This window comes from Medicago sativa, chromosome 4, assembly GCF_051527215.1.
Source record: "Medicago sativa cultivar Bolivia chromosome 4, Bolivia_mono, whole genome shotgun sequence".
In the NCBI taxonomy this organism is placed as follows: domain Eukaryota; kingdom Viridiplantae; phylum Streptophyta; class Magnoliopsida; order Fabales; family Fabaceae; genus Medicago; species Medicago sativa.
This window is the reverse complement of record NC_140752.1, coordinates 33,567,420-33,581,990: the sequence shown is the minus strand read 5'-3', so window position 1 is coordinate 33,581,990 and position 14,571 is coordinate 33,567,420. Positions and strand designations below refer to the sequence as shown.

Here is a 14,571-nt window from a genome sequence, read left to right as displayed (position 1 = left end):
TCAGATCCTCATCATCGTAGATCACAAACAGGTTATTTGTTTACAAGTGGAGATACAACAATTTCATGGAGATCTGTGAAACAGACAATAACAACAACATCATCAAATCATGCGGAACTTTTAGCATTACATGAGGCAAGTAGAGAATGTGTTTGGTTAAGATCCATGATTAAGCACATCCAAAAGAATTGTGGTTTATCCTCCGGAAGAATGGATGCAACAATAATTTACGAAGATAATACAGCATGCATCGCTCAGTTGAAAGAAGGATACATTAAAGAAGACCGAACAAAACATATTTCTCCAAAATTCTTTTTCACTCATGATCTTCAAAAGAATGGTGAGATCAACATTCAACAAATTCGTTCGTGTGATAATCTTGCAGATGTTTTTACAAAGTCACTCCCAAGTAATGTATTTGAGAAAGTTGTATCAAGAATTGGTCTTCGCCGTCTAAGAGATATTTGTCTTCATGAGGGGGAGAAATAAATGTATTCTGCACTCGTTTTCCCTTCACCATGGTTTTATCCCAATTGGGTTTTCCTGGTAAGGTTTTTAACGAGGCAGTTCACACTCAAAAGGATATTGTACTCTTTTTCCTTCACTAGAATTTTTTTTCCCAATGGATTTTTATTTTAGTAAGGTTTTAATGAGACATATCTTCAGTGGACATCCAAGGGGGAGTGTTATAAATATATTATAGTGGATGTCCACTACACTTACCATGCTCTTCTGTTTTTCCCTATAAATAGGGTGCTTTGTAAGAGAAACATACATAGAAGAAAATACGACTTCTCTCACTTTTCTCTCTTTCTGTTCATTAATCTATATTTTTATAACACACATAATATTATATTATAAATTTTGTGAATGGACTCAAGTCATTAATGAGGCTAGAATAAATTGTTTTGGAAAAATACAAACTTAAAAATTTGAGTCAAAATCAATCAATTTTTTTTACTAGAAATGACAGGTATAAAAATTAGTTCAAAAACACTAGTGCATTACCCAAATTATTAGCTAGCTAGTAAAAATATGAGGCTGTCAAAAATATGAGGCTGTCAAATATATCTCAAAATACAAATAAGAAACAAAAGTAAGAAACAAAAAAGTCTAGACAATGTAATTGAAATTAGTCATTCTCTCCTTCTCCTAAGCATATATAAGTAAATCTAATAATACCTCCGATGATTTTTTATAAAAGACATATGAATCAACAAAACAAAAATTGATGTATTTAATTAAAAATATAAACCAAATACATAAACTTTTTCAGTGATCCATATTCTCTTACAAAAATAACATGAGGTTGTAGCATTTACATAGTTATGAACATGGTCCTAGAAAGGGAGAGTCTCTATAATAGATCTTTTTGGCATTAAGCACACAGGACATGTTTGGAGAGAAGGTTCACATGATTTACACGAACATAGGTGCCTGCAAGGAAGGAACATAAACGACGACTCTTGTGAATAACAACATTTGCAAATTGTGTTTAAACTTGTGTTTTCCCATGTTTCTTCTTCATGATTTTTCATGTCACAACATGACTCTACTTCTTCTACAGCCAATGTTCTTTCTTTGATCTGTTCTAAGGCGTTATTGAGGGACAAAACCATAGCTTCATTTTCCCGAGAAGCTCTCCGCCACATTTGATTCTCTATCTCTAGTCTGGTCAAGAATTGTTCCAACTCCAACTTTTTCTTTGTCGCTTGTGCTATTTGTTCATCCTTTTGTCTTAGTATATGAAACATATCCGATTCTACCTTCTTCAATAATGTCCCCACTTGTTGCCTTCTTTGCTCTTGCACCAATATTCTCAATTGCTCGTTCTGTCACCACAAAAATTACCAATTAATTAGGTTATATGACTATATCAAAGTCTTAAACAACAGGTGCGGTCGCGTTAATAATTTCGTTAATAATTTCGCGATTTCGGTTGATGTGGATGTTGAGTTGCGCTAGTTACGTGTATCATGTTCGTTGTAGTGTCAAGGAATCATATAGTTGGACGAATTTTATTAAGTTATTTATTTACTTTTTGGTTACATCTTATTAAGTTATTTATATTATCATATAATGCATAATAACTCGATTTCTCATTGTGTCTTCATAATTTAATAACTGTAGTTATTTTTCTAACTTTATAATGAATTTATTCCTTCTAAAAGCTAAATTAACCACTATTAAATTCAAATTTTAATGTTTTTAAAATATACATGAACATAAACAAAATGAGACAAAAAAATGTGTTCTCTACTGTTTGTTGCGGCCATAATGACATATTGACGTTTTTTCGCGGCGTAACATTATTTTGTATCAAGAAAATGGTATAAAACACTACCTATACTTATTTGCCACCACGTTTTCACGGTAAAAAACTGCGGGTCGGCTCGCCCCGTCTAAGCCCGCTCAAAACGGGACGAGACAAGTCGAGTCAAATTAAGTGACCAAATCTAAAATCTCACCCCGTCCCGTTTAGTGGCAGACATTGTAAATATTCCACATAACATATTCAACAAATCTTTTTCTTGAAAACCTAAGGACGGCCTACTCCGGGATATCTCACCACCCACTATCAAGACATAGCTATGGACTAGACCAACATGAGAGTTTTTTTTTAGGGATGACAAACATAACAGTTATTGGGACATATTCTATGCATAACATACAAAACAGTGTGATATGTTACATATGTATGAAAATTGAAAAAGGAAAACTAACTAACCTGTGATGTGATAAAGTGATTAACCTCTTCCATCTGTTGTTGAAACTCATCTGGCAATGTTTGAGGTTGATTGTTGTTATACATAGTGGTGGCATAGACATTAGAATTTGAATCAGAATTAAGGAGATTGGGATCAAGATTTGTCATGTTTTGAACAAGAGTTTTTGTTTGTGGCTGGCAGCGTTAGTGTATAGGTATATATAGTATTTGAATGAACGTGACTTTTCACACATTAATTAATCAATTAATTGGAAAAAAAAAGTGTCATTGGAAATGAATTAATGCATAGATTTTGACTGGAAAAAAATAGTAACTGAAAAAATTTGATATGGAAATAAAGAGAGAAAATAGGAATCCGTGTGGTGTATTATAACTTTCTTCCTCTTCTTTCTTAACTGATTTATACTACATGTTTCTAGGCATTAAATAGGAGTGTGGAAAAAGCTGTAAGATATTATTATATTTAAATTTTTTTATTTGAAAATGGAAAGAATTGATTTTCTGAATATGAATCTTTGTTTTGTTTTTTTTTGACAATGAATATTTTTTGTTATTATAGGATTTCCAAACTTTTCCACCGACATAGTCCTTCATTATTTTCTTCATAAGTAAGTCGAAGAAATTCATCCTTTTTTTTTTGACAAAATCCTTTTTTTTTTTTAAGGAAAAGAAATTCTTCAATTATTTCAAGATATATGCCACCTTCTATATAAATATATAGAGTATCAAGGGCATTTTCTTACCTTAGAAGCTACCCGTTCAATTTTTGCTATATATGGAAGTTTCTATATATATTTTTATGATTTTTTTTAAAATTTTTATAAATCATTTATTTAAAAATTTAATAGTTTCTATATATATTTTTATGATTTTTTTTTAAAATTTTTATAAATCATTTATCTAAAAATTTAATATATATTTGCTATATATGGAAGTTTCTATATATATATTTTATGTTTTTTTAAAAAAAGTTATAAATCATTTATTTAAAAATTATATATATTCATTACTATATAAATATTTTAGGATATTCCACTTTAGAAAGCATTAAAAAATGAAAATAACAAATTATAATTTAAAAAAAAACTATTTTTTTATATTACTTTCTATCATTATTATTTTTAAAAAGATCATATTATTTAGTATACAACTTTTTTTTTTAGGGAATTTAGTATACAAGTTGTTTTTTTTTTTGAAGGAGTATACAAATTGTGTTTTTTTTTACAAGAGGAGTATACAAATTGTTACTTAGTTCGAAATTGTCTATATAAACAAATTTCATATATTAAATTACAAAAAATAAATAAATATTCAAATGATTAAATGATAGTATTATTTATCGGTGAAATTTGATTGAGAACATATTGATCACAAAATAAAATAAAATAAATAGTATAGACACATTTATATTAAATGTACGTGCAATTATAACTTGATATATTTGTTATGTTTTTTTTATATAATCTTATTGGGTAACAATTAAATAATATATTTCCTCAAATATATATATATATATATATATATATATATATATTAGGATTTTGTCAAAAATATATATATTAGGAAATTTCAATTTAGAAACACCACAAAAAAAAATTAGTATAGAAATCATTAAAAATTGAAAATCAAAATGTCTAAATTAAAAAATAAATAAAAGGGTTTTAAACCACTTTCTATTCTTTTTATAAAAAAAAAAAATTGGTTTTTATATTTGGTATATAATTGTAAAATCTTAACTGATTCTATGTGAAATTTTTTTTTTTGGTAGATTCCATATTAATAAAATGTTAAATATTATTATATAATAAAATAAAGATTAGAATCATTTAATGACATATTTTTTATAGAGGCGTACTCTGAATATGAGATTGGAGGCAAAGAAAGAAAGAAACATAACAAATGTACAAGCAAAGAACACGCACACACGCTCCAAATCCAATACCATTTCCATAACACAATTACAAATTGGAAATAATTTGGTACACTTGCTTAATCCGACCATCAATGAACACTAAAAATTGGAAATCCATAAATATCGTTATCCCATGATATGTATTACACTAGGGTAAAAAGCTCAGGGGGCTTCACCAAGATAAACGAATACGCCTCAAGTAGAATATGGCAATCCCTCTTTGAAAGCAATGATTCATATAAAAGATCTTATTAAAGAAGCCATCTCCACGAGGTTAAATCTAAAAAAAGAGAGACAGAAAAGGTGTATTCACTTAGACATTAACTAGCCATGAGCGAGATTAAGGAATAACTCATCGAGAGGTAAATAAACAAGTGTTATCAAAACAAAACTTCGATCTCGCCTCGGGATGCTAAGAAGAACTCCTACATGAGAGAATCTCAGGGGCTGGCCTCGACCGAACATGCAAAGCCTCTCGCTTGGGGGGATAAGTACACCTTTGGATTTTTTGATGCATTCCTCTAAAGTAGAGAAGATATCACCTTTAGACACAAATGCTCGATAACTACTTCATCCCCACCTTCTCATAAATTACTATTGTAACGCCCACACTAAACGTATCTAGAAAGTTTAGCATGTGCATTATCTTTAGTACTGGATACATTAAAATTTACAACTTAAATACTTCGAATGAATATTTTATACAACAATATGCGTTCGTACAATCAGCAATACAATACTACTCGTCCAAAACATAGAAAATACATCCTTAATCTGCAGCGGGTACGAACGAACACTTGCTGATTATCCATCCGGCTACAAGCTTGCTAACTCTTTCTAAATCAACCTGTTGATCTGAAACAAATAAGGATTGGGATGAGACATAATGTCTCAATGAGTTCTACCTAATCCTAGGCTATAGGTAACCTCGGGAAAACCTAGGGTCACCACGTGTCTACAATATAACCTGTCGGTTGATTATACGTGTGTGGATCATGCTAACCTAGACGGTCGTGCATACTAGATCCGTCGTAGGTTCTTCTTAACTTGTCATATAGGTCTTGACCTATATTATACGTGTCATGGAGGTTAAAGGGAACCTAAGACCGCTATGCCAAGGTACGCTAAACGCATCAAGGCCTAAACATAACATATTCATGACACGATCCTAAACCGGATGATCGGGGAAAACCTAAGGTCGTCAACGGTGTAACTCCATAGCTTGCTCTCTTAGTATAACCCTGTACATGTCCAACAACATATCGTAATCATTATCATATCGTAATCATACATAGTCATGTTTATTCATTATGTTAGAGCTTAACGTTGAACAAACATTATTATCTTGATTCATTTTACGGAGTGCATCGAGTGGAGTAACCCCGAATACAATCCCATACATGACCGATGAAAACCTAGCTAAGGTACATCAGACTCCATCAGTGTCGTGCGGGCCCCCCTTGCGGAGCATATCCCGTTCCCCTGGCGTGAACCTCTTGAGATCCCAACCTTGCGTGGATCGCAAGAGACACGACACCTACATCTTACTTAAAGTCTTGATCTTATACACACGTAAAAGGTTTAACCTATACATGCTTGCTCATTTACCACGGGTCCGTGATCTACACGATTAGTGGTAAACTACTTACTTGATCATTCATGTTCATGTGTGAAGAGACTACACTGATCACTTCAATTCTTAACATACTTAGTATTCTTTCTAGCATTCTAGTTCTCGACAATTTAGTCGAGGCTCTATGTTCTTCCCATCCTTAGTTTATCACTACCCGATCATGATCGTATAAAAACTCTCATAAGCCGTCCTTGTTGCATATGTTAAGATTAGCCATGATTTTCATAATTAGAAATCGTTCGATGTACATTGTGTTGATTAAATGGTGGTTGGGGGTTTTACGGTTGATGAACGTTGCGAGAAAATCCCTCAGATTGCACCACGGGACCCTAGGAAAGCCAACACGCCATTTCAAGTGGGAAATGGCAGAGCCATTTCGCTAATGGCGAGTGGTTTCTGGGCAATTTTGCTATTAGCGAAATATTTCTCTAATAGCGATATTCTTCGGGTCTGTGATGCAAAATCTGAGTTTTTGACCCCCAAACTTACCAATTTCGATTCTGCAAGGTTCAATATGTTTTATTTTGGTTTTTCGGGTGTCAAACATTGATTAAGTTTGAACCTTTTTAACCGTTGATATCTCATTTTTTCTTGGGAAGGGAAAAAATAAGTAAAACCCTTGAGAATCGAGGTCCGGGAGTTGTTTTCGCTATAGGAAGGTGTTAGGCACCCATAACGACTATAGTATCCTATAGGAACCGTCTTTACTTTCTACGCGCGCGCTTTATTTTTAAATGCTATTTGAAAGTGTTATTTACACCTAAGGGTTTGCCAGGTTAATAATTGGAGGGAGGGAAATGTGTTTGAATTTTTGTTTTATTGGAATTGGAGAAGTTTTGACTTCTTGCCTACATACCCTTTTAAGGGATCAAAATCCATGTAGTTCTCTTCCACAAAAATGTTTTTGTTTTTGTTGGTTGATTTTAATTTTGAAAATGGAATTTTGAAGAATAAGAGAGAGAGGCCTCAAGGGCATAAGATTTGGAAAATATGAGGTGGAATTAGTTATTTTGCAAAAAGAAGTCTAAGTATGATTAAAGTTCATTAAGGTTTTTATTTAAGAAAACAAAGGGAAAATTCAATGGGATTTTGATCCCAAGGTTTCTTTGGAAAATTATTTGAGTGAAGTTGTTCATGTTTTTTGGAAAAGAGAATTTTTCTAAGTGTCATGATTCCTAAGCATACATCTAAAGCATACATTCCCTAAGCATACATCTAAAGTATCCATGCAATGTGTGTGCATGTGTCGGTGCTCGTGTCGGTGTACATCATTAGAGTCCATTGTCCTTTACATATGCCCTAGTTTACATTCTATGGTCTTGCAAGAAATTAAAATTGCATGAAGTAAAATACACCACCCTAGGTTTTACATTCTAAGTCTTGGCATGAGAATTAAAGTGCAAGAGATGAAACTAAAGTTGAAGGATGAGATATGCTTATGGAATGTATGAAACATGAGATGAAAATGTTAGTAGCACAAGATATAGGGCAAGTAAAAGCTAACATAACAAAAGTAAGAAAATTGACATAAAAAACAAGCAAAAATAATGTGAAATAGACCTAAAAATTCATCACCAATGCAAGGTTTGAATATGACCTATAATCCTCATATTTCAAACAGTTCCCAAAGAGTTTCAATTCAGTTTTCACAAAGAGGATTAAAGGAATACACTCTACCAAGCATCTAAGACCAAAGTTAGGCAAATTCCACATTATTTATTCACAAACAAAACTTGGAATACAAGGCATTAACAAAACATATCACAAGCAGCACCAAATTTATGAATTCAAAGTCACAATCTTCATAAAATTCATAGAGTAAGGTTCCATATCAAACATTCAAGATTAGGAGTCAAGATCATGCAAGATCTTCTCAAGTTTTACACAAAGTATCACACATAAGCAAGAAAATTACTACATTATTTTTACTAGTTTTTAACATGCAAAATCATCACAGAAATATCACAAAATGAACGGGTGTGGTTATGGTGCATAAGGAGATCCTTATGCACCGTGCATAATTGCTTTCTACACCCAACATAATTGCTTTCTACACCCCAAGTAAGTCCATTATAAAATATATTTATTTGTGGGCCTAATAAAGCCCCATATTATAATTTTTTTCTTAACAATTTATTTATGCAAAATAACTTATTCGAAATAGTTTATTTATGCAAAACAACTTATTAGAATGATTTCTTAAAAACCGCTTATTCAAAACAACTTATTTATGCAAAACAGCTTATTCCGATCTCATTTTAAAAAACAACTTATTAAAAATAACTTATTTATGCAAAACAGCTTATTCGAAACAACTTATTAGGATCACTTTTTTTAAAACCGCTTATTCAAAACAGCTTATTTATGCAAAACAGCTTATTTGTGCAAAACAGCTTATTCAAAACAGCTTATTTATACAAAACAGCTTATTCCGATTTCATTTTAAAAAACAACTTATTCAAAACAACTTATTTATGCAAAACAACATATTTATGCAAAACAACTTATTCAAAACAGCTTATTTATGCAAAACAGCTTATTCGAAACAACTTATCTATACAAAATAGCTTATTTGTGCAAAACAGCTTATTCAAAACAACTTATTTATACAAAACAGCTTATTTGTACAAAACAGCTTATTTATACAAAACAGCTTATTCAAAACAACTTATTTATACAAAATAGCTTATTTGTGCAAAACAGCTTATTCAAAACATCTTATTTATACAAAACAACTTATTCCGATTTCATTTTAAAAAACAACTTATTCAAAACAACTTATTTATGCAAAACAACATATTTATGCAAAACAACTTATTTATGCAAAACAACATATTTATGCAAAACAACTTATTCAAAACAGCTTATTTATGCAAAACAGCTTATTCGAAACAGCTTATTTATACAAAATAGCTTATTTGTGCAAAACAACTTATTCAAAACAACTTATTTATACAAAACAGCTTATTTATACAAAACAACTTATTCCGATTTCATTTTAAAAAACAACTTATTCAAAACAACTTATTTATGCAAAACAACATATTTATGCAAAACAACTTATTCAAAACAGCTTATTTATGCAAAACAGCTTATTCGAAACAACTTATTTATACAAAATAGCTTATTTGTGCAAAACAACTTATTCAAAACAACTTATTTATACAAAACAGCTTATTTGTGCAAAACAGCTTATTTATACAAAACAGCTTATTCCGATTTCATTTTAAAAAACAACTTATTCAAAACAACTTATTTATGCAAAACAACATATTTATGCAAAACAACTTATTCAAAACAGTTTATTTATACAAAACAGCTTATTCGAAACAACTTATTTATACAAAATAGCTTATTTGTGCAAAACAGCTTATTCAAAACAACTTATTTATACAAAACAGCTTATTTGTGCAAAACAACTTATTCAAAATAGTTTATTTATACAAAACAACTTATTCCGATTTCATTTTAAAAAACAACTTATTCAAAACAACTTATTTATGCAAAATAACATATTTATGCAAAACAACTTATTCAAAACAGCTTATTTATGCAAAACAGCTTATTCGAAACAACTTATTTATACAAAATAGCTTATTTGTGCAAAACAACTTATTCAAAACAACTTATTTATACGAAACAGCTTATTTGTGCAAAACAGCTTATTTATACAAAACAGCTTATTCCGATTTCATTTTAAAAAACAACTTATTTATGCAAAACAACATGTTTATGCAAAACAACTTATTCAAAACAGTTTATTTATACAAAACAGCTTATTCGAAACAACTTATTTATACAAAATAGCTTATTTGTGCAAAACAGCTTATTCAAAACAACCTATTTATACAAAACAGCTTATTTGTGCAAAATAGCTATTTTGCACAAAATAAGCTGTTTTGAATAAGTTTTTTATGAGTTAGAGAGAGAAATGAGTATGGATTATGAGTTTCTTTACTGGAACGTTGTTTAACATGTTATACACTGAAATTATTACTGAAACCATAATTATGGTTTAATGGTTTTGATAATCATGTATGTGAAACCAAGATAATTGTGTAATGGTTTTTAATGAAATTATTATTGTTAGATGGTTTTGAATAATGATTAAGATGTTATACACTTAAATTATTACTGAAATCATAATTATGGTTTAATGGTTTTGAGAGTCTTCTATGAGAAACCAAAATAATTGTCTAATGGTTTTGCTATGGGTATGGTTTCTGTGAGTTGTACTTCAAAACTATTTTGCTGTGGAAATGGTTTCTGTGAGTTGTACTCCAAAACCATTTTGCTGTGGGAATGGTTTCCGTGAGTTGGACTCCAAAACCATTTTGCTGTCGAAATGGTTTCTGTGAGTTGTACTCCAAAATCATTATATGTACTTAATGGTTTTGAATTTTCTTTTTCATCAATTCACAGCAAGAAACCTTTGCCGGAGAAGACAGAGGAGACGAATCCATCGCAAACGCAAAATCATTGAAATGAATTTTCCAGATCCAACACAGAACTTGAAGAACACATGAACAATCATTCCATTTTTTTTTACCAACACAAAACTCTTTACATCTAAACATTTTTTTTTAACAAAAAAAACAGTTAAACATAGCATGTACATTTAAATTAAATTGATAAAAAAGAAAAGTTAGATGTCTAATTTGCTGACCATGACTAAAAAGAAGACTTAACGTAGATGACGTTTATATTATTTTGACGAAAGAAACATAAAAACAAATCAAAACCATGCGTGCCACTGCCAATAATCCTCACAAAAACGCCAATATTCTTCTTCCAATTCCGATTCCCAACTCGAATCCCACCTGACTCACTCATTTTCAACTCACTCAACTCGTCCCTTCCCTTCAACCATGTCTTCTTCACCAGAAGCAAAACGCTTAGAAGAAGAACTTTCCTATCCAATTCTCATCGCCGAACGAATTCGTTCCGCCACAGAAGAAACCGATTCCTTCAAACTCGAATGCTCCGAAGTCTGGAAACACGTCGAACGTCTTCTTCTTTAGATCTAGGGATTATGGTTGTTGTTCTTTAAAAAATAAGTTCGGATCCGTTATAAGCATGAAAAGGGAATGTTGAAACTGTATTTTGTTTTGAAAACGGAGTGATTTTGGTGAACTCTGGCGGCGGCGCCACCCTAGCGTGGCCGGCCACCGTGCCGGAGAAAGATTGAAGATGAAGGTTCATCTCTTCTGTTCATTTGTTTTTTGTTCTGTACAGTGTGAGAGAAGAGGGAGTGGTTGTGATGCAAAACAATGGGAAAGAGCTGAAGCACAAGATTATAACACGTGTCCCTGATCTGATGGTTGTAATTAACTTATGCATGGTGCATAGGTTATGGCTTATGCACCATAACTTTTGCCAAAATGAACAAGGAACATGCATGAATTTTTGTAGATTTTTTTTAAGGCTTTTTAGGCATGGCAGGGGTGTAATTATCAAGCAGCAGTATTAAAATAGCAAAAAACAAGCATGGAACGAAATGAACAGAAAGATTAGGCCCAAGCCCAAGGGGAAATGGATCTGGATTATCCAAACGCATCAGGAGCGTTGGATTGATCCAGATCAAACTCAACCTAGATCTAATGGTGGAAATGTTGGTTCAAAGGTGAACCAGACTGGTTCGAATGAACCAGTCCGGTTCACACCTATATAAAAGCATAATAGGCCGGTCTGTTCTCACTTCACACCTCTCTTTCTCTCTCTAAGCCTAAAACGCTCTTCCCTCTCTCTAAAACGCCGGTCATCTTCTCCGGCGGGTTTGACAATCGTCGGTGAAGATTCCGGTGCCGAAACCTAACTGCCACCTCTTAGCTCAGAAAAACCCGATCTAAACATCTTTCTATTCGTTTCTTTGCAACGAACACAAATTTCAAACTATAAATCACAAAAACTCCATGAATCAGTGTAGATCGGACCTAAACCTTTACGGTTTCATTTTGGATCTTGAAACTTTTTTGAAGAAAACAACTTAGAATGCTTCGATCTATACTGATTTGAACATGAAAAGCACTTGTAAACGGCAGAGCGTGGAACTTCGAAAGAAGAAGAAGAATATGAGGTTTACCTGCTGGAAATCGGAGATTCGAACAAAGAAACGGTGAGAAAATGTTCTGATGCTTCCTTTTTGCCTCTGGTGAACGTTTTGATTCAAACTCCGAAAATAAATCGTAGTTTCTTCGTCTTCTCACTCTTCGTCTTCTGCTTCTTCTCTGTGAATTTGACTAACTGGCTCTTCTCTCTTTGATTCCTCTTCTTCTCACCTCTTCTCTGTGATCGTACGATTCGTCACTTCGGTGGAGAATTCATGCTAGAATTGCAGAGGCTAGGGTTCGATGATGATGATTCTTTGGTGAATCTCTGAGAACCACTTCGAATTCGTTGAAATTGTTGAATTTTGTTGCGATGGAACGTGAATTGCGTTTGTATTATGTGGAATTGGTAAAAATTGGTGCGAATTTGTGGAGTTTTGGTTTGGAATTGAAGGTTTGAAACAGTTAGGGTTTGAGTTCTTGATGAATGTTCTTGAGGTTCTGGAATTTTTCTTGAGCTTTGATCTTTGAGATCAGAGAGAGAAATTCCAGAGGTGTTTTTGTGATGTGGCGTGTATTGATTGGGATCCTTTACTGTTCTGGGCTTAGGTGGCCTTTTATAGGCTGCCAAGTGGAGTCTGGACCTATCAGAAGGTGACATGTGGCGTGGACTGATGACTTGGACAAAAAGGACCTTTCTGCAATTGTTAGAAACAAGGACTGGACTGCAAAGGACTAAAATGCAATAATAAAAGGAAACAGGACTAAAAGAAAAATAACAAAAGGACTAAAATGAAAATAATAGGAAACAGGACTAAAAGAAAAATAACAAAAGGACTAAAATGAAAATAATAGGAAAATAGGGACTAAAATGCAAATAATAATAAAATTTGGTAAAAAATGTAAATTGGAAATAACGTAAAGTGAAACCAATAAAAAACACAAAAAGGACTAAAATGAACCAACTACACAAATGAGGTACTTCAAAGTAACCTCTCTCCGTCAAAATTTTGTGTGAAATGACCAAAATGCCCTTAGGGACTAAATTGACTCAAAATGACTCAAATGCAATTTTTTGAAATGGATTTTAACATGGAATCGAAGCAAGAATTTATACCAACTAATTGAAAAGACTCAGAGACAATTTTCAGGGATTAAAATGAGTTTGAATGCAGGAAATGACTAAAATACCCTTTTTTACGAATTTTTGCAAATAACATTGAAATAAAATGCAGAGAAACATGCAATTGATCAGAGACAATTTCAAATGACTTGATATGCAAGAAAAACCTTTTGGATGGCTTGAAATGCAAGAAAACATAGACAAAGTCACAAGTGAAAACTCTTCAAAACAGAGACAGTAAAACATGCAGCTAAAACATAGTAAAATATCAGGGTAAGCAATATCAAATTGGCAATTACTCAATAGTAATAGGCACATATCAGAGATGGAAAAACATTTTGAGCAAGTATTTTTGGGTCCAAAATTAGGGTATAACACAATATACATCCAGCAATCCATATAACAGTAGAATTTAACTTGCATGACAATTTTAACATGAATACAACAAGAATTTGGCAAAGGGAAACTAAGGTTCTTATTATCATACTTAACATAAAAACACATTTCCTCACATGAATCTACACAACCAAAGGTGGGTAAACTATCTATAGAACTCACATTAACATGCTTCTTGCAATTCCTTCAAGCTTCAAGCTTCGCAAAAATCAAACCCTAGCTTGCAAGACCTCTAGCTCAAGAATCCAAGCTTTCAAAGAACCCTTCTAGTTTCCTTCTTATGCAATCTTCTTGACCAATCCAACTCCAATTCTTTGATCATCCATGAGTGTTGCATTCAAAGAGAATTTGATGATGATGAATGATGGGGTTTGGGGCGACATCTTAGAGAGGGAAAGGAGGAGACTTCTAGTCTTTGAGGTTTAGAGAGAGGAAACAACTTGAAAAATGAATACTTTGGGACCAAACACCTTTTATATACCCTTTGTGTGCAAATACTATAATACTCTTCATCTTAATCGTTCTTTCTTCGACACTGATAAATCAACCCGTGTTTAACTGACATTACATAATAAACATTCTCCGTCGTACTTTCCTTCCATGAATATTCGTCCTCCGACACGTTCGACTGGTAATTTTCCAATAATCGTCGAGTAGGATATTACAACTTTTTTCAGACTACTCACATGATCCATTGTAGGCAGGGTCTGTACTATTGTACTCACCACAAGT

General features: G+C 32.4%; 1 protein-coding gene across 1 annotated transcript; it reads right to left on the bottom strand.

Annotated features, from left to right (window-relative positions):
• Nucleotides 1-1,112: 1,112 nt before the first annotated feature.
• On the bottom strand, nucleotides 1,113-6,301 carry LOC146928896 (putative BOI-related E3 ubiquitin-protein ligase 3). The gene is made up of 3 exons (XM_085707154.1): nucleotides 6,290-6,301; nucleotides 2,729-2,902; nucleotides 1,113-1,832 (listed from the first exon to the last, which is right to left on the bottom strand). Exons 1-3 carry the CDS (start codon nucleotides 6,299-6,301, stop codon nucleotides 1,341-1,343), a joined length of 678 nt encoding a protein of 225 aa, XP_085563280.1. The 3' UTR covers nucleotides 1,113-1,340.
• Nucleotides 6,302-14,571: the final 8,270 nt, after the last annotated feature.

What these genes read in the sequence shown, in the direction of transcription:
- LOC146928896 (XM_085707154.1), bottom strand. An exon ending in ATCACTTTATCACATCACAG is followed by an intron (nt 1,833 to 2,728) that starts GTTAGTTAGTTT and finishes TTGTGGTGACAG; the next exon opens with AACGAGCAATTGAGAATATT.